Here is a 21,754-nt window from a genome sequence, read left to right as displayed (position 1 = left end):
TTCCCTGTTGCAGTGTCTGGCTGACCAACATAGTGAGTTATGAGTCATTTTCTTGGTAATTGTCAGCATTGAGTCTTACGCAGAACTGCTGGGAGATCAAAACAACCAGAGCTGAACTGTCAACAGAGGCTCCACACACTGTAACATCTATGAATTCAGGGTCTAGATTGAAGCTTTGGGAGAGTGACGGTGAACAGGATCTGTTTAAGGGGAACAAAGGCTCACTTGATTTTCCCCACATTGCAAAAAACATCCTTAACCCGTCCCTCAGTACCCACACATGCCAGACTGGTTACACCGTTGGAATGCAGGTTAGAACTGCAATCCAACTACGTGGGAGACATCAAAGGATGTGACAGAAATGTGGTTCAAACACCACAGTCAGATCATTTGCATACTGACTGAATATTTGAATTAATTCCACGACACATCTCTTCATCATATTGTAGTGACACTTAAACTGCCAGCCTGTGAGCGCCGTTGCCAGTAAACCGTCAGTGTGTCGTACCTCCGCTTCCTTCTTTAATGGATTCTTCTCCACATTTTAGCAGCTGATACCAATCTGTACTCGCAGGTAAGCTAAGGCCAAGATGGAAAAGAGTGTATACAACATTAAAGAGTTCCATTAAAGTACTGTGCAAAAACTAAGGTGCTGCCCGTCACCCCCGCTCTCTCTCTCTCTCTCACACACACACACACACACACACACACACACACACACACACACACACACACACACACACACACACACACACACACACACACACACACACACACACACACACACACACACACACACACACACACACACACACACACCTTCATGTCACAGCCAATAGGAGAACCACATTTGTCTGTCTTTGTGCTTTCATAGTAAACTGACTTGTGTTACAGACAGGTTAGACTGAGGCCTCGGCTCGATGTGTGAAGTCACACAAATACAATTTTCAAAGCAAGATTAAAGGAAAGAAATACAACCTTTCTAAGCGAGGGGGTGTAGTCTGCGCGCACACACACACACACACACACACACACACACACACACACACACACACACACACACACACACACACACACACACACACACACACACACACACACACACACACACACACACACACACACACACACACACACACACAGCACATCATCCTCACGGTGGACTTGGCCATTTCTCCTGTCGCTGTCAGCTTGAGGTCTGGTTTCAAAATTCATTCAGTGATGGAAAATGCAACTTCCTCCTCAGAGTCACAGGATTAGAAACAGAAAGAGAAAACAGTTCAGCAAACTCTGGATTAAGTCAGTAGTTCTGCTTGTGTCACCAGTAAGGAAAGCCGTGCTGATGATGGCGACGCTACACCGACTTCGCTTCCACATAAATGCATATGCCTATCTCCGGCCCTCAACCTGAACAGGAAGTGCAAACATCTCTGATTTGTAGGAACTCTGCTGCATGGGCATCATTCCTTTACATGGGCAACAAAAAGTGCAACTGATTGGATTATGAAGAATGAATGACTTGATAGCAATATTCTGCTGGTTAAACCTCCCATTAGTGACTGAAGCACACGTTTCATTGTGTCAGGTGTGTGTTGTTGGTGAATATTGTTTCAACAGAGCCCTTATGCTGACTAACACAACAAACACTGGACAGATTTAAAAAAGCCACTGAACAACCCATCCACAAATCACTCTTAATGTTCTCATGAGAAATCTGTACAGACAGACGGCTCGAGGCCTCTGTGTGTGTGTGTGTGTGTGTGTGTGTGCGTGTGCGTGCATGTGTGCGTGTGGATGAGGAATGGAGCCTAACAGTTCATCTGTACAACAAACCTGTCTGTCTCTTTATCCGTCTTTCAAATCAAACACCTGCATGTCCAGCAGTGTGTGCAGCAGATATGAACTCATCAGGCAGCTCCTGCATTCCTCTGCCAGGGAATTCCTTCTGTCCTTCTCTGCCCGTCTGTCCTGTGCGCTCTTGCGGGACGAGCTCGAGTAATCAGGCTTCAGCAGTCCACCACGGCCACGACGACGGCAAATGGATGTCCTGACGTCATCTCAATGTCAGGGAGTCAATAAAGGAAGTGTGTGTGAGCCCAGTGTGCTGGTGTGCACAGAAAAGCGGATGTTGGAAATGTTTCTCTTCTTCAGAAACATAACGGTCAATCTATTCCTGTCCCCTTATGCCCTTTACACGTCTGTGCTCACATCCCCCCACTTCCAGCTCCCTCCCTCCTCTTCTGTCCGTCCACGTCTCCACATCTGTCCCCGATGCTATCCTGTCCAGCAGGGAGCTTGTGCACGCACACACACACACACACTTAATCACACTTCTTTTACATCATCATCATTAGGATACGGGTTAGTAAGCTGAAGGGTGTGCCTGTGTGCCTGTGTGCCTGTGTGCCTGTGTGTGTGTGTGTGTGTGTGTGTGTGTGTGTGTGTGTGTGTGTGTGTGTGTGTGTGTGTGTGTGTGTGTGTGTGTGTGTGTGTGCCCATGTGTGTATCCAGAGCTGTGGTTGTGTCCATGTGCAGGTCAGTTGGTCTCGTAGGAGGACAGCAGTGCGGCGTCCACAGGCTCCATGCAGGAGGGGCAGGTGAAGGATCTCATCAGCCAGTCGTCTATACAGTCCATGTGATAGATGTGCATGCAGGGAAGGAACCGGATGGGGTCGCCGTAAACAAAGTCCATCATACAGATCACACACCTGTGTAGGGGAACACGCATCATCTCAGTCACTCACAGTGCTGTAGATGCAAAGTATCATCACAGTTTGGCCCTAACTGTAAATACTCTCAATCCAAAGAAGAAGAACTCAAACACCATTGCTTCAACATTTGCAACACATGGACGTTGGCTTCTCACAGTTGTGACATGCTGCATAAAAATAACATCACGCGAGTGTGACCGCTGCAGTGCCCGTACTCACTCTCTGATCTTCTTCTCGGAGCCGTCCCGTCCCGGGTCGTACACGCCCCTGGGGAGGTGCTGGATGAGGCCGATCCTCTGGGCGATGCGGACCTGCTCCTCCTCCGTCAGCTGGGTGGCGAGCCGGGCCTGGCTGGGCGTCGGGTGGTAGACGGGAACGTAGATCTGCTCCTGTAGAATGTGAGAAGGAGGAGGAGGAGGAGGAGGAGGAGGAGACGTACAAGTCAGACTGTAGCCCGGAAGCTCTGTCACATGAAAATGGTGATAGCACACACACACACACACACACACACACACACACACACACACACACACACACACACACACACACACACACACACACACACACACACACACACACACACACACACACACACACACACACACACACACACACACACACACACACACACACACACACACACACACACACACACACACAGGTGGTCCATGTAGGACTTACACAATAACATGAATGATCTGAAACCGCTGTAATTTATTTCACAATATCTTTACAGTCTCAAACTTATACACCAACTGTGTTTGGAATTGTGTAAAGCCGTGTGTTTGTAAAGCTGCAGAAAGGACTTTGAATCATTGTTTAGAGTTCCACTCCAAAATGTCTGCTCTGTATATTCAACCTCTCTTCAAACTTTATGACGACTGTGAGAAAAGAGGAAGATGCCGTTTTCGGCGGAAGTCCTATTTGATCGACACTCCAGCCGACACCAGCAGTCCCGATAGTAACACGAGGCAAAACTTTGAATTCATCCGGACACAGACGAGTGTGTGTGAACGGAGACACTCTTAGAAGTGTCTTTCTTTCAATACGTGCGTCAATACAGCGATTGAAGAAAGGCAGGTTTCACTGTGGATTCATTATGAAAGTACTCAGTTGACTATGAGGAAATTTCAAAATCAGACATCAAAGCTTAGTCCCTCAAGGAAAAGCTGTTTTTAAGTGTAACCAGTTTGTCACCTTTGTGTCCAGGAAGCCGAAACTAACACAGACGAGCGAACGTCCGCTGACAAATCATTACATGTAGTTTCAAATATGGGTAGTTGTAGTGTCTCGTCTCACATTCAGTTAACCCAAACTGATAAACCTTCACTACACACACACAAAGTTAGTCACTGCTCCAATTCTTAATGTGCTGCAAGACACACACACACACACTTTCATCAGGCCTGAAGCAACTCCAGCCTCCTATTGTTGGCTGATAAATAACTCCATTGTTGAGTTCATCAAGCATGCATCTTGCTCAAGGGCATGAGAGAGAGAGAGAGAGAGAGAGAGAGAGAGAGAGAAAGAGAAAGAGAAAGAGAAAGAAAAAGAAAGAGAGAGAGAGAGAGAGAGAGAGAGAGAGAGAGAGAGAGAGAGAGGGGGATGCAATGAGATGAGAACCAACTCTTTATCAGAAACCACAGTGACATACACTGTGTTCCCAGAGAGGTGAGGTTTAACAGGTTATACACAGGTCTACACACAATTTTGGCTTGTGATTCTTGCAAAGCTGTCGTTCTAAAGCTGTCTGTGATGTCCCTGCTGGCCTGAAGCTCAAGCACAATGATGACCGTGCGAGCTAGCTAGCATACAGCCTCTCAGCACTCAAGCATTTAAAGCCATGAGTCAGCACAACCTCAGCAGCTGAGGCTTTGTCCTAGACGGGCCGAGCCTCCGAGCTCCCGCTGCTCTGCTAACAGCTACGCCCTCTGCCCAGGCCGGGGGGGTGGGGTGTGTGTGTGTGTGTGTGTGTGTGTGTGTGTGTGTGTGTGTGTGTGTGTGTGTGTGTGTGTGTGTGTGTGTGTGTGTGTGTGTGTGTGTGTGTGTGTGCGTTAGTGTGGTCAGCAGGGTAATTGTTGCCATATGCCTCTAACTCCTCTTCTACATGGCATGTCAGCTGGACAATGACAGCTGTTGGTTACGCGACCTCAGGCTGAGAGAGAAACAGGCCAGTGTGGGCGAGTGTGACAGTGGCCCGGCTCAGCCAAAGCACTGGCTGTCAAGCATGCTGTGGGCTGCTGAGCAAGGCACATAGCAGCACAGAGTACGAGTCTGCCAGGCCCCACACCGACAACAGAGACAGAGAGAGAGAGACAGACAGAGGGAGGGAGAGAGAGAGAGAGAGTGAGAGAGAGAGAGAGAGAGAGAGAGAGAGAGAGAGACAGAGATCTAAAGGGTTACAGAGCCTGCGGGAAAGAGGCCATAGCTGGGGAATGTGGTGACTGAGCACAGCGCTATGATGACAGTTTACAAATAAATGTTACAGAATTCTGCATGACATCCCTGCAGATTCACTGTGCACCTACAGAGCAGCAACATCAGGAACCTGAAGCCCTCGCACACTCTGAAATGGTAGCCCTCCGTCTGAGGGCTGATGGGTGACGACCCCTTGACCTACAGACACCTGCACGCTGTAAGAGCAAGCCTGCAACAAAGGCGGGAGGAGCAGGATGGAAACGAGCGTCGCAGGATGTGCTTGCTGATGTGATAAGAGAGAGAGGGTTACGGTTTGTGTTTATCATTACTTCATCTAACCGGTCGCAGCAGGAACTTGCATGCGTGTTGGTGAGGAGTCCGAGTGTTTCCACATAACACATGACGGGTGCAGAGAGGATTACATTAACTGATACAAATCATACAGCAGTCTTGCGCCTCAGCTCAGCTCCCCCCACCAGATCTGTTACCATGTCCCCACAGAACAGCAGGTAATCCGTCACCAGGGGCTCTCTGCTGCCTTACATGGACATAATCTGACAGCAGTAACTTCGGTCATATATGATAATGCTTATCTAGACAAAATGAGGAAGTTATCTCTCTTTTCCGGTCTTCCAGCAACTACAGCTGCAGCTCGGAATGGACAAAGCAGCACATACATGTACAAAGAGCGAGCTGTCTGCCTGTAGTTTGGCTCATGGTTACATTACAAACGGCTTATTAAGATGTTTAGCAACAGACTCACCAGCCAGCTAAGACAACAAAGCTGCACTCCCAAACCCACAGAAAATGACTCATAGGCTTCTTACAATGTACCTCCTTTCCTTCCTCCTTTCCTTCTCTTGCCATCACAGTCATCATGACAGTAAATTAGCAATCGCCTAGAGAGTAAACTTTTATTTCCTTAGTTCTTCTGACCGAGGCTGAGCTCAAACTGCTGACTGGGAGCTCTCTCATCTTCAGCACAGTATGGCAAACTGACTGGCATACTCTCTGCTGCACAATGTGTGTGTGTGTAGTACAGTCAATGTGTGTGTACTCTCAGGAGAGCTCAGCCCTCTGAGGAGAGCTCAGGTCTTCCAGCACAGTAGCAGCTGTGCCACATTTACAATCCTCTACTCCTCAGGTCCCCCTAACCTGAGATACAAGTGCAGTTGAAAATAAACACACACACACACACACACACACACCGAACACAGTGAATGTTTTAAAGGTGTTCAGGCCTGTGACCTGAGGCCATAAAGCAAGCTGACAGCAGCATAAAGGCCTTTGTGACCAGACTGAATGAAATCAATAAAACCCTCCTGTCACTACTCCTGTCTCTCTGAGCCAGTCCAGGGATACAGGACATTACTAGTCATACCAGGCACGCACACACACACACACACACACAGACACACACTCTCTCTCTCCTTCACCCTCTCAAATGCAAACACACAGGGGTGCCTTATCTCTCCTGCTCCAAAGCAATGAGTCAGCGCTCTTCTCACCAGCTGCTTTCTAAACCACCGCACTCAACACACACACACACACACACACGCGCGCCTGGACACACAAGCACATGTTCACACTCACACCTACAGCCTTCACAACATTTCAAACACAAATAAAACTGCACTTCCAGCAGTTTGTGGCCCAAAAATGATAAAGAAGCATGTTTGCACTCTCTCTCTCGCACAGACACACACACACACATTCTGAGACAGTAACCGGTCCCCTAGTCTGAGTGGTTGGCTGAGAGCACTGAGCTCATCCACAGAGTGTGTCAACATCCACCCAAGCGTGACGATGTTTCTATGCTCTGCAGTCCTCTGATATGAAGCTTATGAACACACACACACACACACACACTCAACAACAAAGTACAGCTGAACCACCGCCAGAATCAATCAGTAGAACATTATTCCAATTAGCAAAATTTGAATGAATACACACAAAAACATAGGCTGTATCAGAAAAACAAAAAAAATTTGAAGGCATCATTTTTATATTTCCTGTCATGAAAGCTGTTCAAATGAAGGACACACACACACACCCCCACACACGCTCACGGGTCTCTGGGCAGATTTTGAACATAGAGTAGAGGAGAGAACTGATATAGAGCTGTAATATACAGAGGTCATCTTCAGGTCAATCATTCTTCAAGCTATCATCCATAAGATCCACATGGAATTAGGAATGAATCAGGTTCCTTTCTAAATATTCAGATTATTGCAGTCAACCGCTTGTGAGGCCTCTGTGTGGAGCTTTTAGAGGCGGTGTCCTCATATGACCCGTCCGCCACTCTGACTTCTGTCTGTCCACCTCAGCTCCTCAAACAGGAAATGATACAGAGCCAGACCTCAGCTCCAGATGCAGGCACTCCACCTCCTCTCATACGGCCACTGACTGGATTCCCAGGAAACACAGTCTGATTGGAGTCGGCGTGACGGGAAAGCCCGGGGGGAAGCAGACGGTTAGAAGCCTCAGGGTGAAGTGAAGAGTCGTGCCCTTAAAGTGTTTCATACACACTGTCCGTCTACTCAGATCTTACCTACTGAGTGGACATGTTGGCCAGACTATTGGAATGAGCTTTCATTCCATTCCAGGCTGCAGTCTTGTTGGATCTGCCTGTTATGTTGTGTGTTGTCTCTTAGATAAGCCTCCCGAGAAGCTTTCTGTGGACCGCCCCGCCCCGACTGTGTCAATACAACGTTAAGCTCCCACAGAGGTCTTCCAAAGAAACATGCACTAAGGATGATTAAGTCATGATTTATGACTCCAGCTCTCCTCTACAGCAGCTGATCGGTCTGTCTGTCTCGGCCCTAATTACTCTGTTGTTATGCGAGACGTGACAAATTCTTAACAGGCTGGACATCAACGCATTAACAGGGAGTCTTGGTCAAAGGTCAGATATTAAATTGAACTGGACAATGAGCCTGAACATGTATGAGATACTGCGTAATGTCTGGTTGAAGGGATTCTGGTGTTTTTGCCATAATGTACGCCACTAATCCATGTTTTGACATTTTAACATCTCCTCCTGCATACATTTATACTTCACTTAGATGTGCATATTTACTTGATACTTATTTATTCAACCAACTCTGATCTTGTCGGGTAGCAAAGTGTTTGAAAATAGAGCCAAAGGGCCGTCTGAGAGGAAAGAAGGGGAATAACTTAATGAAATGAGTCAGAGTTTTGGTTACGTGGTTCGGTGGTAATGACCTGATAATGACTTTGCTTTCCCATCATTTAAAAACACTTAAATCGTAAATTTACAGATAAGAGCTTGACCCAGCAACTGGCAAACTTCATGCCAAGTTGGCCTCACAAAGACATAACAACATAGCTAAGTCATTAATGTGGGAGTCAACATCAAATACAGAAGCTCAGCAGAGTTATTCCTACTACATTCTCACTTTGTTTCCTTGTTTTTGTTCCCATGTAGTTGCATATGTCTGTGTATTCATATCTCATCTCCATTGTGTGTTAGTATGAACAATGACATCATGCTGACACCACATCAGTGCAGAATAAATGAGATTATCATTGGGAGAATAGCACAAACTGGACCTTCGGATAGAACAAAGCGGATTAGTATCAAATCCGTGAGGGGATTGTGCTGCGGGCCGAGGGTGGTGTGGGATCTGTAGACTACAGGCCGGGTCCCGTTTTGGTGCTTTGACACACTTGTTCTGGTGTCCACTCCTTTTCTAGAGCGCTAAACCGGGCCGGAGCCCAGATGGACGACGCGGCTCAACTTCAGGTGTTCACCGATTACACTTAAGCAATAATCAATAAGTGAATCGGGTCTGTTGTGGGTCAAAGTTACCTGATAGGGAGGCGGTGGCTCCTGGTCCGGGTCGGCGCCGTCCCCATAGCTGGCCCGGTCCGACTGAGACTCGTGTAGCAGAGAAATGTCATCCGAGGTCGGAGATTTCAGACAGTTTCCCATCTCTTTCCTTTTCGGGGAAAAACTCTCCGCTCTCTCGGTGTCGATTCACTCAGTAAATTTCAGAGGCCACTTTCACCGATAGTTCAGTGAATCTGTGCGGCGTGAAGGCAGCCGGTCCTCTCTGTCCATGCACAGCTGCTGAATCTCCCCCAGACGGCAGGAAGGCTGTGCGGCTCAACAACAACAAAACATCACCAGCTAGCAGCTAGCCACACAAAGAGCTAGCCTGCTAACATCAGCTAGCGCGCGCAGGGGAACATCTAGTCGTTAGTTAAAACGACGGCTGAAACCAGCCCGCGGAAATATGTCACCACTAAGAGAGTGAAGCAGAGAAAATGTTGCTATCTGCCATTAAAAATGACAAAGCTAACAGCGGCTCATTTGACTGAAGCCTTCCTGACAGTCAGGGACTTTCCACTTTGCTGCTACCGAACGACAAAAGGTTGTGATGTAGTAACGCGAGGCCCCGCCCTGTCAACCAGCTGACCAATGAGCAGCCTTCTGCTCTCAGGGAACTGATAGTCGCAGCCAATCAAATTCCCGATCACGTTGCCATTCTCTAAAAACATAAACACAGGGAGCTAAACCCGATAAATGTGTCTTTGTAAGTGCGATTTCAGGCCAGTTTGATGTTTTTGATAAGGGCCTCGAACTATCACACGTGTCCATTCTTTTAGGACTTTATCGTTGAGTAAATCAGGCCATTTTTGTGAATTTCGTTCAAATATCCCGTAATCCCATTGTTTTCTTATCCGTGTCTGCCATGGTTTGCCTGACAACAAGATGACATTACTGTAGCCTTATCTGAAATAAGAATACACACATATAAGAGATCCAAGTGCAAAGATCACATTGTTCTGTAAATACCACGTTCTACTGTAGACATTGTATTTTTGTGCTCCTGATTATGATGTTAATAACAAAGACAACACAACATAAAGTGAAACAGCTTTTAGTTACTTATTTGATCATTTCTTCTTAAATTACAATATAGAAACATTCAGTATGTACAGGAATGTCATTCTGCTCAGAGGAAGCCGTGCCCAGTAAAATCTGCTGATTGTAAACATCACAGTGCCACTCAATTTGGTTAGAATTTTCTTTAGACTACATTATTAAAACTAAGGAAACATGAAGACAAAAGCTATTTTAAATATAATTTTAGGATAGACTACTGTTATTGGAATATTCCAGAGCGAGACTGCTGACAAAACAATATTAAGTTTACATTTCCTCCACCATGAAAAAACTAAAACTGACTCCTGGTCAATTTTTGGAATCCCAAACCTTACTCTACATGAATAAATCAGCAGCGCTCTAATTCCAACACTTGAGACACCATCTGGGTTCCAAGGATTTGGATACTCTGTTGCTGGGATGCAGAATTTCAAATAACCGAACCACCAGCTGGAAGAGGGGTGACCCCATTCTGTTGTGCAATGTCAATTACTGTTCATATACATGTGATTTGTTTTTAAACACTGGAAACTATGATGTACACGTCCTTCTTTAGGTGGCAGAAGTCAAGCATAGCTTATACAGGAGCAGCAGAAGATTATCACAAAGCAGGAAGACTGTGGTGGTTGTCATTCAGAGCTTCTTCACCCACTAAAGATGCAACAGCGGACAAGCACGCAGGCCTTCGCTGCTTGGTGTGAATGGCCTTTTTGTTCAAACTCAAGTACTGTTGGAGTTTATCCCACACACCAAGAGGGAAAAAGGAGGGCGTCTGCCTTTCTAAAAGACACGTTCATCTGTCCTCTTACAACAGGACAATTTTGTAAAAGGTGCCATTTACACTATATAAATGTATAGAATACCTCTCACGTCAAGTCAAACAGTGAGTCAAACAATTGTATGACTTTGGAGAGCTGCAAGGCTGGCTGATTTACATAGCTCTATGCAGAAGCCAGTGCATGTGTGTAAATACAAAATGATTGTAGACTTTTTCACAGGGAGACTGTAAAAGAAAATATGACACAATTACACATTGTTATATTTGCGTCTTCTGCATGTATCGACATTATTCAAAGAAAGAGAGAAATTTTCAAAATATTCAAACAGTCAATCATTGGGAGAAATACACTGAACCAAAGATTACATAGTGTGGGGAAAAACAGGTGAATCCAATATCTAAAAAGAGCTTTTGCTCAAAATCTCCAAACTGAAGCCAGCAAACCTGTGACTCAGAATACAAAACAGACTGGGCTGTGTTAAGTTGCATTATATTGGTGTCATGTTATGTCACCGTGTATTTCATGTCATCTGGCATCTAAGCTTTATAGCGATGTGGTTGAATGGTGCTGCTGGCTGAATGGATTTAGTATTAGTAACTCAGTAGTAGGGATGGTAGATACACTGGCTCTTGCACGTCCAGCCCCGCTATCCTGCACTAGGTGCAAAATGTTTTTTCCTAGGACAGTAGTAGAAGTCACCCATAGAATTATACTAAACAATGGTGACTTTGTTTTCCACTCCAGTGTGCACCTTGTGGGTGGCTACAGAGCTGGATGAGAAAGTCTGCTTGAGGCAGTTGCTCATGAATATAGATTCATTTCTCATCGTGTCTAATTTTCAAATCACACTACCAAGTGGAATACATTACAACAAATCCTTAGACATCCACAGAGCCCCACAGAGCCACAATTGACCATATGTGCAGCACAAAACAGCAGATCCTCTACTCTCCTAGGGAATAAATATTGTGCACCCGACAGGGCTGGGCTGAGTGGTATGTTGAGGGACTGCAGGGCCCAGAATCTGTCTCTGCTCTAGGGTGCCCTCCTTTGGCTGTTATGGGGTAGAGGGAACGTGGATCCCATTTTCCTTTGTGCCCTTGGCCTTGTGCAGAGCAGCCTGGATACGGAAGTGAGTCCGTGATTCCATGGAGTAGTTTTTGTAATTTTGCCTAAAACAGAGCAAGGAGAGACATAACACACAAAGACACACAAAACAGAGGTGAAATTCCGATTGGATTTACAGGCCCTGTAGGAAAAGCATAGACTTTCACTCCCGCACTCACTTAACTAATGTATAAAGATTAGCGACTTGTACTTAAACAGTATGTGCATCAAGGGGTGTTTATTTAAATAGCAGGAGGCGATTTAAGACCACAGAGAATAAACACTGCAATAACAAGCAAGAGTGCCTCCATAACTGAGATCTGCTGGTTGGAACACTCACTTTGCTGCCTCTAGGAGTTTGATAGCTTCATCGGTTCTGCCTTGCTCCAGGCACAGCAGTCCGTGTTCCAGCAGCGCATTAGGAACCAGGTAGTGGTCATATTTAATCTGGGTCTCACTGCAGATAATGTCAATCATAACAATGGTTATATGTGGAGGTGAAGTCAGCACAGAAATATTCATCTTGATTTTCATAAAAACAGGATGCACAGGGAATCTGATCAGGCTAATTGATCATGACATGTATATGGTGTTTTTCTGTGTGTGCCATTAAAATGTGCACTTAAAACTGCATTGTAAAAGTAGTATGATGGCTCCACAGTAGATGCTGATGGTGCAGTGATACTGCAGCATAGGGAAGTGCTGTTAAGTAAGTGACTTACTTGCAGAGGACAAGAGTAAAGTAGTGTTCCGCCTCCTCGCCGTGCCCCAGGTGTTTGAGACACAATCCCTTCAGCAGGCTCAGGAGACAGTGGTCGTCTATGGAGAACTCAGTCCCTACAAACACAAAGCAGGACCGTTGGGACATAATAAAGCAGTTCACACAGACAAACATACACATAAACCAGAAGGGATATCCACATTTAAATACAAAATCTTCATCTTATTACACTGAATTAAACATTGTGAATGAAAAAGACTCATATCAAAAGTACTGAATGGGTATATGATCACTTGTGAATAGGTTTCTTGGATATAATAATTGATTTTGTGTACTTGGGCTGCTGTCAAGTAAAGCCTGAGCCTCCTCCAGTGTTTTCAGCATGCCTTCTGTCAATTCTTTCTGCTTGCCGATAACTGTGTAGCCGTTCCAGATGTACATCATCTCCTAGACAACACACAACCATACACACACAGGAGCACATATGTGAACACAACACAGATACATACAACAATATCGCAAATATTACAAATCAGCAAATTTCACTGAAAAAATAATATAATATAATCAAGTAATAATAATAATAATAGCTAATAATAATATGCTGCATTGTGAGAGAGTTTAAGTGACTTTAAGGTAATGACGATAGCAAAAGTAATAAATTGTAGTGAAACCCGCAGGAGTCACTTGTCATCATGAGAGATTGTGTTGTCATCTCTTTGGGGTCCTTGACGCTGATTGTACCCAGAGGCCCAGACCGCTAGTGTGCCACATGGCTTCCTGCCTTGTCAGTGTCCTGGCCCGTCTGCTCCGAGCCCAGCTGGCTTCTTCTCTCGCTCGTGTCAGCCTTCATACACTGCTCCACTATGCCAGGAAATGAAAGACCTGGACCCCTCTAGGGATTGGGCTGTGTCTCATTTCAGAGTAGAACGCATTCCAAGGCCGTGTGACATCATAGACAAGGGCGTCCCATTTACGTGGACCCTTGAAATGCTCCAGAGACACGTGCCCATCTATTGGACAAAATGCAAACTATTGTGTTTCCCTAACAACAATTGTGACCAAATCAAAAGAGTAATCTGCAGTGGATTGTTGTTGCACCGCTTTGATTTTAGTTCATACACAAAAAGATGATGCCAGCACATAATCACGTGAATAAAAATCAAATGTTAAGCGTCATCAACATTTGTGTGATTACCCTATTTAGGCTAATGGATGTGTGTTCTGAGTTACAGCTAAATCACAATCATTAAATACTGTTGTGTGTAATTTTCATATGCAATCAGAGCCTGACAGGAACTACAAGAGTGTGGACACAGAGCAGAGTTACAAATCTTTCAGTTGAGATTTGATTTTGATTTCCCGCCTCTTTTGTTGTCTCGCGTGAGGTCCTGTGTGATCCCATGAGATCAGGGATGGTGCTGGACTCTCTTTGCAGGGTGTCACGTCTGCTGCAGTTAGATTGAGTCTTCTGCCCTCTACAGGGCGCAGCCTACATAGTTTTTTTTCAAAGTGTGCGACTTTCCAAGTGCCCGTCCCTGAAATGAAACACGGCCTATCACCAGACTCCTTCTCCTTCATCTCACTGACGGTCAGGGTTTTGGATTTACTCCAACATGGTGGACTTCAGATGCCCTTGTTGGATCATGGCTCATTTGATGTATTATGTATCTTCTTCTATTGTTACCTCTTTATCATCTTTCCTTGTCCATTTCCTTTTACTGCCATTACAACCTTCTTCCTTTTTTTCCTCTTACACAAGTTTTAGTTCCTCAGAGGTTTCATGTGATATTGGCCTGTGCAGATCAATTTCACTGTAAGCTTTACCGGACTAACTAGTTGGATCAAACTAAGCCAACAAGCTGGTAGCTAACACTGCAATAACTACTGGAACATTATTGTCTTAGGGACCAAGATTCTATAGAATAAGTGGATATAGAGATTGGATGATTGATGGATGGACAGATGGATGGATAGTGTGATGTGTGAATGATACATCAGCAGTAAGAAGAGCAGACTTCTATACTGACCAGTGGAGGAGCAGGTAGAGGGATGGGGCTTTCTGCAAGGTAGCGACGAGCTTTCCTGATGGCAAACTTCTCTGTTGGCAAAGACTTGCCAGCTATTTTCTGCTTCAGCCCTGGGACTTGCCTGGAACATATATGATGACATTCATACATGGGCATGCCAATAATATGGGGGGAAATATAAGACACTGTGGAAGTTTCTTGTATTTACTGTAAATTCTGTCTTAAATAGTCATTAAAGTGAGTTCTAGTGTGAGCCGATGTGTTCCAGGCACAGCTGAAGGCCAGGATATTGCGTAATTGCTGTGGCAGTGAATCATCTGTTTCTCTGTGACGGGTTGCTCAGCTGTTCCATTGGCAGCTTGTACCTGAACAGAGCCAGCGCTGTTTCCCCGAAGGTTAAGCATTCATCCTTAGTCAGCATGCTGAGGTAGGCTGCTTTCATGTACGCATAGGTCGCCTGAGGGAAGAGACAAAAAATGAACTACTGCCTTTCCTGTTCTTATGAGACAGAGACAGAGACTCCGACAATGGACGAGTTATGTTTTTCTACTTTACTTTAACTACAACACACAGATTCATACTGCACCGATAAACACACACTTAATATAGACGTTTTCTTCATTCCCTCGCACTCCCTGTTAGAAATCACCTTAGACCAGGAGTTCTCCTTGCTGAGCAGGTCGGCGTAGAAGTAGGCCATCTTCCAGTGCTGTTTGTATGTGAAGCACCACATGAGCTCCCAGTAGCACATGTGGTGAAACTGCTTCCACTGCTGCTGGGCCTCACAGCACTCCTCAAAACGCTTGATAGCCTGACAAACAACGGAAAGGTGTGAGTCTCTCTGACCTTCTGTATCCTGCATGAATGCTGGTGTTTGCAGCAGGACAGTTGATTTATGGAAACATATCCGCCATCATCTTTATACAGCGGTGTATTCACTCACAGCATCCAGGTTGCCTTTTATCACCTCTATTCGACCAGCGAAGAACAAGAAGATGGACCCCTGGGAGAGACACACAACCCACAGCATGTTTAGGATCAGCATACATACACACCCACCACATTGTGCGGCTGGATTAACAGAAATGTGCTGTTTAATGAGGTCAAAACCTTAGGATATTTTTTGAGATATGGCTGCAGAAGTTTCTCTGCATCTGCAACGTCTCCCTCACCAGTGCCTGCAGAGACATAAAGAGTCACAGCTCTGTGTGTGTGCATGTGTGCGTGTGTGTGTGTGTGTGTGTGTGTGTGCGCGTGTATGTGTGTGTGTGTGTGTGTGTGTGTGTGTGTGTGTGTGTGTATGTGTGTGTGTGTGTGTGTGTGTGCGTCCTTACCCAGTATGAAGCTCATGAAGGTGTGATAACAGAGCAGCAGCATGTTACATAGGAAGGATCTGAAGGTGCTCTCTGCAGAACCCTCCTGAAGCTGCTGGAGCCCAAACTCCTGCATGCACACACACACACACAAACAAACACATAAACGCAATTCATGAGTAAAATCTCCATTCTGAAACAGCTTTCAGAGTGAGACAGGAGTGGCGGCTGAGTGTCTGAGTCTCAGCCCCACCCAGCCCCTTGCACAGCCGTCACAACCATCATCCATCTGCTGCGCAACATCTCCAACTCCAGCCGTCACACCCACAGTCTGTCTCCTGTCAGACTGAACTCGCTCTCACTTGTCAGGGGGACTCACCTTGTTACCAGAGAAACCCACAAACTCCAGCAGCTTGAGTGTCCGTGTGGGCAACATGGAAATCATCTGGAAGAAGGAAAGAAGAAGAGAAGATACTGTATAAATACTGGGATGTTTCTACGGTTTGTTCCGACCAACAGTGATCAATCATGCAGAACCTTTGGAAATGTCTATTCATTTTCCTCTGACTTTTACATTCCCCTGATTGCTAGTCATCTCAGTCACAAACACAAAGTACTCCAGACTCCATACCAGGTTGAAGGCTCCCACTCCCAGCTTAACACCGCCCTCAAAATGGCCGTGGTTGTCCCCATGAGTGTATCCAGTGGACTGGAGGACCGTGTGAAGCTCTCTGTGAGGCAAAGGTACAGGCAGAGGATGAGGATGAGGTTGCCAAGGAAACTGGGAGAAGGAGAATTTTAAAGGAACGATGCATAAAAGTTTATATCCTCACTTGTATGTCTGGTAACTATTCCTCACTTTGATCCCCCCTTTGATGAAACTGATCATGTTTTCATCCTACAGAGAGGAAGAGGAGCAACACAGACATGGTCAAGTTCAATGGCAGCTCAAGGCTAAAGAGGAGGATTCACTCAAGTCCTGTTCCTGACCTGGAGGAAGGTGAGTGCTGCCCTCTGCAGGAGACATTCGGCATAGCACACTTCAGCGTGGAGCTCCTCTGAAGTAAGAAAACATTACATCATAGTTATAATTTTGCTTCACGCACGCACGCACGCAGCCACGCACGCACGCACGCACGCACGCACGCACACACACACACACACACACACACACAGGCCCACACTGACCTTCTGTGAAGTTTTTGTTGGAAAAGCTCGACTTCTTACGATACCTGATGGAAAGAGCACAAACATTCTCCATCAGTGGGTTTGTTGGCTTTCACAACAGTGGTGCACCATCCTGCCGTGTCCTTGTTTATGTAGGTTTCCATGCAAATGAGCTGGCTGCAAGGCCTGGATGCTGAGCTGCAGCAGGGTGAAGTTACCACAAGGTGCTGAGGGAGGAATCACTTTACCCTCAACTATCAAAACATCCCAAAAGGGAAACTTGAGCTCTGACATCAGCTCGGTCACTGCGTGGCTGGTTAGAGTGCCACAAATATACCAGTGTGTGTGTGTGTGTGTGTGTGTGTGTGTGTGTGTGTGTGTGTGTGTGTGTGTGTGTGTACTGGGGCTTAGATAATGAAATCTGCTGTTATCCATGTCTGAGATTCTCACTGTGGCTGCAGGACAAACACAGACAGGCAGTTGTGAAATTCCTTAAAGCAATGAGTGTGTGAGTGTGTCTCTGAGATTCCATATGATGTTACAGATGGGATGTGTGGGTGTGTCTGTGCAGTATGCTTAACAAGGACATACTGTATGCAAATGAGCATTATTAGAGGTAAACTGCAGACCCCAGTGTAGTAAATAAGAAGTGTCACGTTGTATCATCACTGTCAGGCCACCAGGGCGCGCTGTCACTGTGTAGGAGAGCCTGACCTCTGACAGATGGCCTGAGCGTCCTTCATAGTGTTCCCCGCAGCCAGGATGTGGTGTGGGTCAAAGGTCATCATGGCCTGCATCTCCAGGATGGTGGCATATGTCAGAGCGTGATACATGCTGTCTTTGATCCTGCAAAGAGAAGAGACACCAGGCCACGTGAGGAGACTGAAGGAGGAAGGAAGGTAGATGTGGGCTGAATAATGAGCTGCATGTGGTAAGAGAAGAGAGGAAAGAGAAAGAGGCGATGCAGTGTAGAGATACAGAGGAGAGCTGCAGTCTGATACTATGCTGATGACAGCTGAGTGTGAGTGGATGAGACGGGAGGACCAGAGCCACACCCCTACACAAACAAACGCCTCTATTTATGACTGCCAGCGTGTCACGTCACACCCTGTGATGTAGAAAAATGTTGCTCCTACAGGTCCTCAGGTCAGGAAACAAGAGTCCCAATGTTTGCAGTTTGCAGCAATAACTGTTATTCCAGGTATAAAGTAACGTTATTGCTGTAAAGGAAATCACCTTCTTTTGGCATTGTGTGAAACCTTCTCACTGATCTTTGCTCACTTTGTTGATATAAAGGGACAAGAGCGACGGACACACACACACACAGGACACACTCTGTAATGACGTGGCAGAGCGCTCAGAGAGGAATCCTGTGAGTCTGCATTACTGACAAGTCACATGATGTACAGAGTCGTCCTCAAGGGCCACACACAAACACACATACACACACACACAGACGGACAGATTTTGCATAAACAGATTTTCAGCAAATCTTAAACTTATTTCTCTTTAGTTTTCTTCCTTTTGAAAGCTTACAGGGAGGCTGTAAAGAGGGAATGAGGCACAGTATCGTATGATGGGAATAGGACAAGAAATGATGTCATCCATGCGACCTGAAGCCACCAGAGGAGACTGGGGGAAATTATTTTTGTTATAGATTTGCTGATACTTGCTAAACAAATGAGTGTCATAAAATCTAATGACGCAACGGCCTTAAAAACAACAACGAGCTAAACTAACTTAGTAACAACCAGGAAGCAACTACAGCCAGTCAGAGAATGCGGAGGAACAGAAAGATTTGCCTGCCTACCATTTCCATTGTGTCAGGGTTACATAAGCAGCGGGCCAAGTGTGTGTGTGTGTGTGTGTGAGAGAGAGAGAGAGAGAAAGCCTCTGAGGTAAACTGAAGCCGCTTATAGAAGGAGGAGGAGGATTTGAAGGATCTCACAGCTTTCATAGAGTTTCAGGATCATGTGAAGGCCCATGATTCCATGATGAGAGGGAAGAGTTGGAGTTGGAACATTAGGACTCAAACATGAGGGACTTAAGTTCCAAATGCAGAAAATCAGCTAAAGTAAACACAATAAAAGAACAGAGCCGCTCCCTGAGATGCCGCATTGCTCTGTACATACACACACACACACACACCCACCCACCCACAGGCGGACATTTCCACATGTGCGGCACGATGACGGCTTCCACCAAGAGAGGAATGGGGAAGGACGTGACGTGGGAGTGGGAGCGGGAGCGTGCAGCGGTGGCGTGTTTGAACAGAGAGCTGGCGAGCGGCGCTGAGCACCATCATAACACCATGACACGACCTCGCCGCTGAAGATGGAGTGACAAGCAGCCCAAAAAAAGCTTTAATCCAACCCAGAGAGCTTGTTTAAACCGCTTTAAACCGCCTCTATAAACAATCTATATGATCCATATAAGAGGAAAGTTGGCTGACTATAGTATTTTTAACAAACATTTCCAGGCCGCAATTTTAGGCTGTTAAATGTCCTCCTACATAAGTTTATGTGTGTGATCCTCACTCCCAATGCATGCTGGGATAGGCTCCAGGAGGCAGACGGTTGATTCAGTGCTGACCTTCACGTACTGAACGCTTTGTCGTAGTTTACCTCACAGTACCTTGCGGGACGGTGAGAATGTGTGTGTGTGTGTGTGTGTGTGTGTTTTTGCTGCAGAGCCTCTTACGCCTCGGCCCCACCTGACCGCGTCAGAGTACAGCGGTAGGAAGGGGAGAGGAAGGAGAGAGGAAGGAGGGAGCTGGAGAGAGAGAGAGAGAGAGAGAGAGAGAGAGAGAGAGCTGCTGTTTGGCCTCCTCAGCTCAGCTCCCCATAGATGACTTCATCAGTGTCGCTTCCTCGCAGTGCAGTGGATGTCATCATGCATTACGTAATATGACGTATCGGAGGACTGGAGCACCCCGGGGGCGTGTGCCTGTGCTGAACCGCCTCTCCGTCCATTAGAGGGCTGCATGCAAACGTCCAACACGCTCAAACTTCACTGTGTTCCTTCAACAATCCTCCCCTCGGAACATTACTGAGATGTTGGAGGAAACGTGACAGAGCTACACAGTGTCTCATCTCGTTAACTGCATGAAGAGCAACCACATAGAACTAAGCTGGTCTGTGTTCAAGTACTTCAGAAGCTGAGAGAGGAAGAGAAAGTGCACAAGAGGACCACGAGACAGAAATGAGGACACACACAGGTCGACAGGTAACAGGATCCACCCACAGACAGATTCTTCTCCTGATTTCCTATTTCACAAATCTGATCTTTAATTGTGTTTACAAACCCAGCACAGTCACTTGGCAACCGCTGAGTTTCCTTATCTGCCTTTCATTCCTTCTGCAGCCAATAAAATGTGGATAATTGAGTCTGAGCTGAGGAACAAACAAAACTTTCTCAGAAGACGGAATACGGCGAACATGAGGGCAAGAGAGAGAGAGAGAGGGAAAGAGAGAGAGGGAAAGAGAGAGAGAGAGAGAGGGGGCTGAGTGAGAAAGTGGGGCTAAGGTGTGGCACCTGGACCCTAGAGACTGGATCCAGAGCTCAGGATCGCAACGATGGGGCGATAACGAGGGTCAGGGAGAGAATAAGCAGCGAACAATGAGGAAACCCGATGACATGTTGCTGCTGGAATCTAACACAGGGCGTGAGACGTGGGAGGGGACGGAGCTCAAAGCAGCATGTCAGTCATGTAAAAACGACGGATAGAAAACCATCGGAGCAGAATAAGCATCATTACCCCCCCGCTGCCCTCCTGTAAACACACACATCTTTGTTTCTGTGCCACTGAAAGCTGAAACACACAGATACTGTTTCCTTTTTTCTCTGCAGCTTTAATGCAACAAAATGTCCTAGAGGGCATCGATCCTTAAAAAAAAAGCAGCGTTTGCTCTTTTTGGACGCCCCAGCCTTTGCCCTCTCGCTCTGAAAGCGGCGAGCGTCCCAGCCTGATTGATGCCGCACATGATTCCCATGTGACGACGTTGACGGGTTTCAACTTTAAGATGATTCATTCATGTCATGTGTACTGTGAAGACTGTTTCAAAGGAAACAGGAGCTATCAGAGGAGTGAACGGGTTGAAAGGTCACGTGGACAAAAACGATGATGCCTGCAAAACATGGAACATGGAAATACAACAAACATGCCGGCACGACTCGGAACACAGCGAAGCCTGGATTATTATGAGCACATTCAACCTCAACCGCTCTTAATTCTACTGTTTCCAAAGCGATAACACAAGCATCTCCTAAATTTAACCGCAAAGTGGTTTGGCCACAGAGAAGCTTCGTCCCTGCAGGGGGCGCTGCACTGAGCCCTGATCCAGTTTGGATTAGGCGTTGAACCAACCGACCGCAGCACCGTTGAGGATTATGAATCCTGATTTGTTCCGACAACTTCATGAGTTAACTGTGTGTGTTAATATGAATGAATGGCGCTTGTTACATTGTTACCGCTGACATGCAGGCGGTAAGTTTGCTCATTGCTTAGCAACAGCCAGTGGCTTTGTCCTGCTCTCATGCAGCGGTGCTAAATAGGAATTGTTTTTAGTTATCTGCCACATTCTTCACATACCCTGA

General features: G+C 46.2%; 2 protein-coding genes across 6 annotated transcripts in view; both read right to left on the bottom strand.

Moving 5' to 3' along the window:
- Positions 1-9,519, bottom strand: rnf11b (ring finger protein 11b). 3 transcript variants are annotated; one of them, XR_012963813.1, is made up of 4 exons: positions 8,962-9,519; positions 2,931-3,100; positions 2,304-2,708; positions 1-2,240 (listed from the first exon to the last, which is right to left on the bottom strand). XR_012963813.1 is itself a non-coding variant. In XM_076152949.1 (3 exons), exons 1-3 carry the CDS (start codon positions 9,082-9,084, stop codon positions 2,537-2,539), a joined length of 465 nt encoding a protein of 154 aa, XP_076009064.1. In that variant the 5' UTR covers positions 9,085-9,519; the 3' UTR covers positions 1-2,536. The 3 variants fall into 3 exon arrangements, 1 of the variants encoding a protein (XP_076009064.1); XR_012963814.1 differs by having other exon boundaries at positions 1-2,228; XM_076152949.1 differs by having other exon boundaries at positions 1-2,708.
- Positions 9,520-10,020: 501 nt separating this feature from the next.
- The window catches only part of ttc39a (tetratricopeptide repeat domain 39A), a 21,508-nt gene continuing 9,774 nt past the window's right edge, over positions 10,021-21,754 (bottom strand). For all 3 annotated transcript variants that reach the window (XM_076152946.1, XM_076152947.1, XM_076152948.1), the window contains 16 exons: positions 17,873-18,004; positions 17,180-17,223; positions 16,982-17,049; positions 16,825-16,889; positions 16,623-16,722; positions 16,371-16,436; positions 16,013-16,121; positions 15,789-15,856; positions 15,622-15,681; positions 15,328-15,489; positions 15,044-15,135; positions 14,679-14,799; positions 12,984-13,095; positions 12,650-12,764; positions 12,268-12,384; positions 10,021-11,992 (listed from right to left, as the gene is read on the bottom strand). In XM_076152946.1, the coding sequence (XP_076009061.1) occupies positions 11,878-11,992; positions 12,268-12,384; positions 12,650-12,764; positions 12,984-13,095; positions 14,679-14,799; positions 15,044-15,135; positions 15,328-15,489; positions 15,622-15,681; positions 15,789-15,856; positions 16,013-16,121; positions 16,371-16,436; positions 16,623-16,722; positions 16,825-16,889; positions 16,982-17,049; positions 17,180-17,223; positions 17,873-18,004 (1,546 nt within the window). In that variant the 3' untranslated portion in view covers positions 10,021-11,877. The remainder of the gene's footprint in view (positions 11,993-12,267; positions 12,385-12,649; positions 12,765-12,983; positions 13,096-14,678; positions 14,800-15,043; positions 15,136-15,327; positions 15,490-15,621; positions 15,682-15,788; positions 15,857-16,012; positions 16,122-16,370; positions 16,437-16,622; positions 16,723-16,824; positions 16,890-16,981; positions 17,050-17,179; positions 17,224-17,872; positions 18,005-21,754) is intronic.

The sequence above is a fragment of the Genypterus blacodes genome, unplaced genomic scaffold (genome assembly GCF_046128005.1).
Source record: "Genypterus blacodes isolate CSIRO-AG114 ecotype Tasmania unplaced genomic scaffold, CSIRO-AGI_Gbla_v1 ptg000058l_1, whole genome shotgun sequence".
Classification (NCBI taxonomy): domain Eukaryota; kingdom Metazoa; phylum Chordata; class Actinopteri; order Ophidiiformes; family Ophidiidae; genus Genypterus; species Genypterus blacodes.
The sequence above is the reverse complement of the archived record's forward strand: the minus strand, read 5'-3'. Positions and strand labels throughout refer to the sequence as shown.

What these genes read in the sequence shown, in the direction of transcription:
- rnf11b (XM_076152949.1), bottom strand. Translation starts at nt 9,084, where the DNA reads ATGGGAAACTGTCTGAAATCTCCGACCTCGGATGACATTTCTCTGCTA. An exon ending in AGCCACCGCCTCCCTATCAG is followed by an intron (nt 3,101 to 8,961) that starts GTAACTTTGACC and finishes CACATTCTACAG; the next exon opens with GAGCAGATCTACGTTCCCGT. An exon ending in TCCGAGAAGAAGATCAGAGA is followed by an intron (nt 2,709 to 2,930) that starts GTGAGTACGGGC and finishes TCCCCTACACAG; the next exon opens with GTGTGTGATCTGTATGATGG.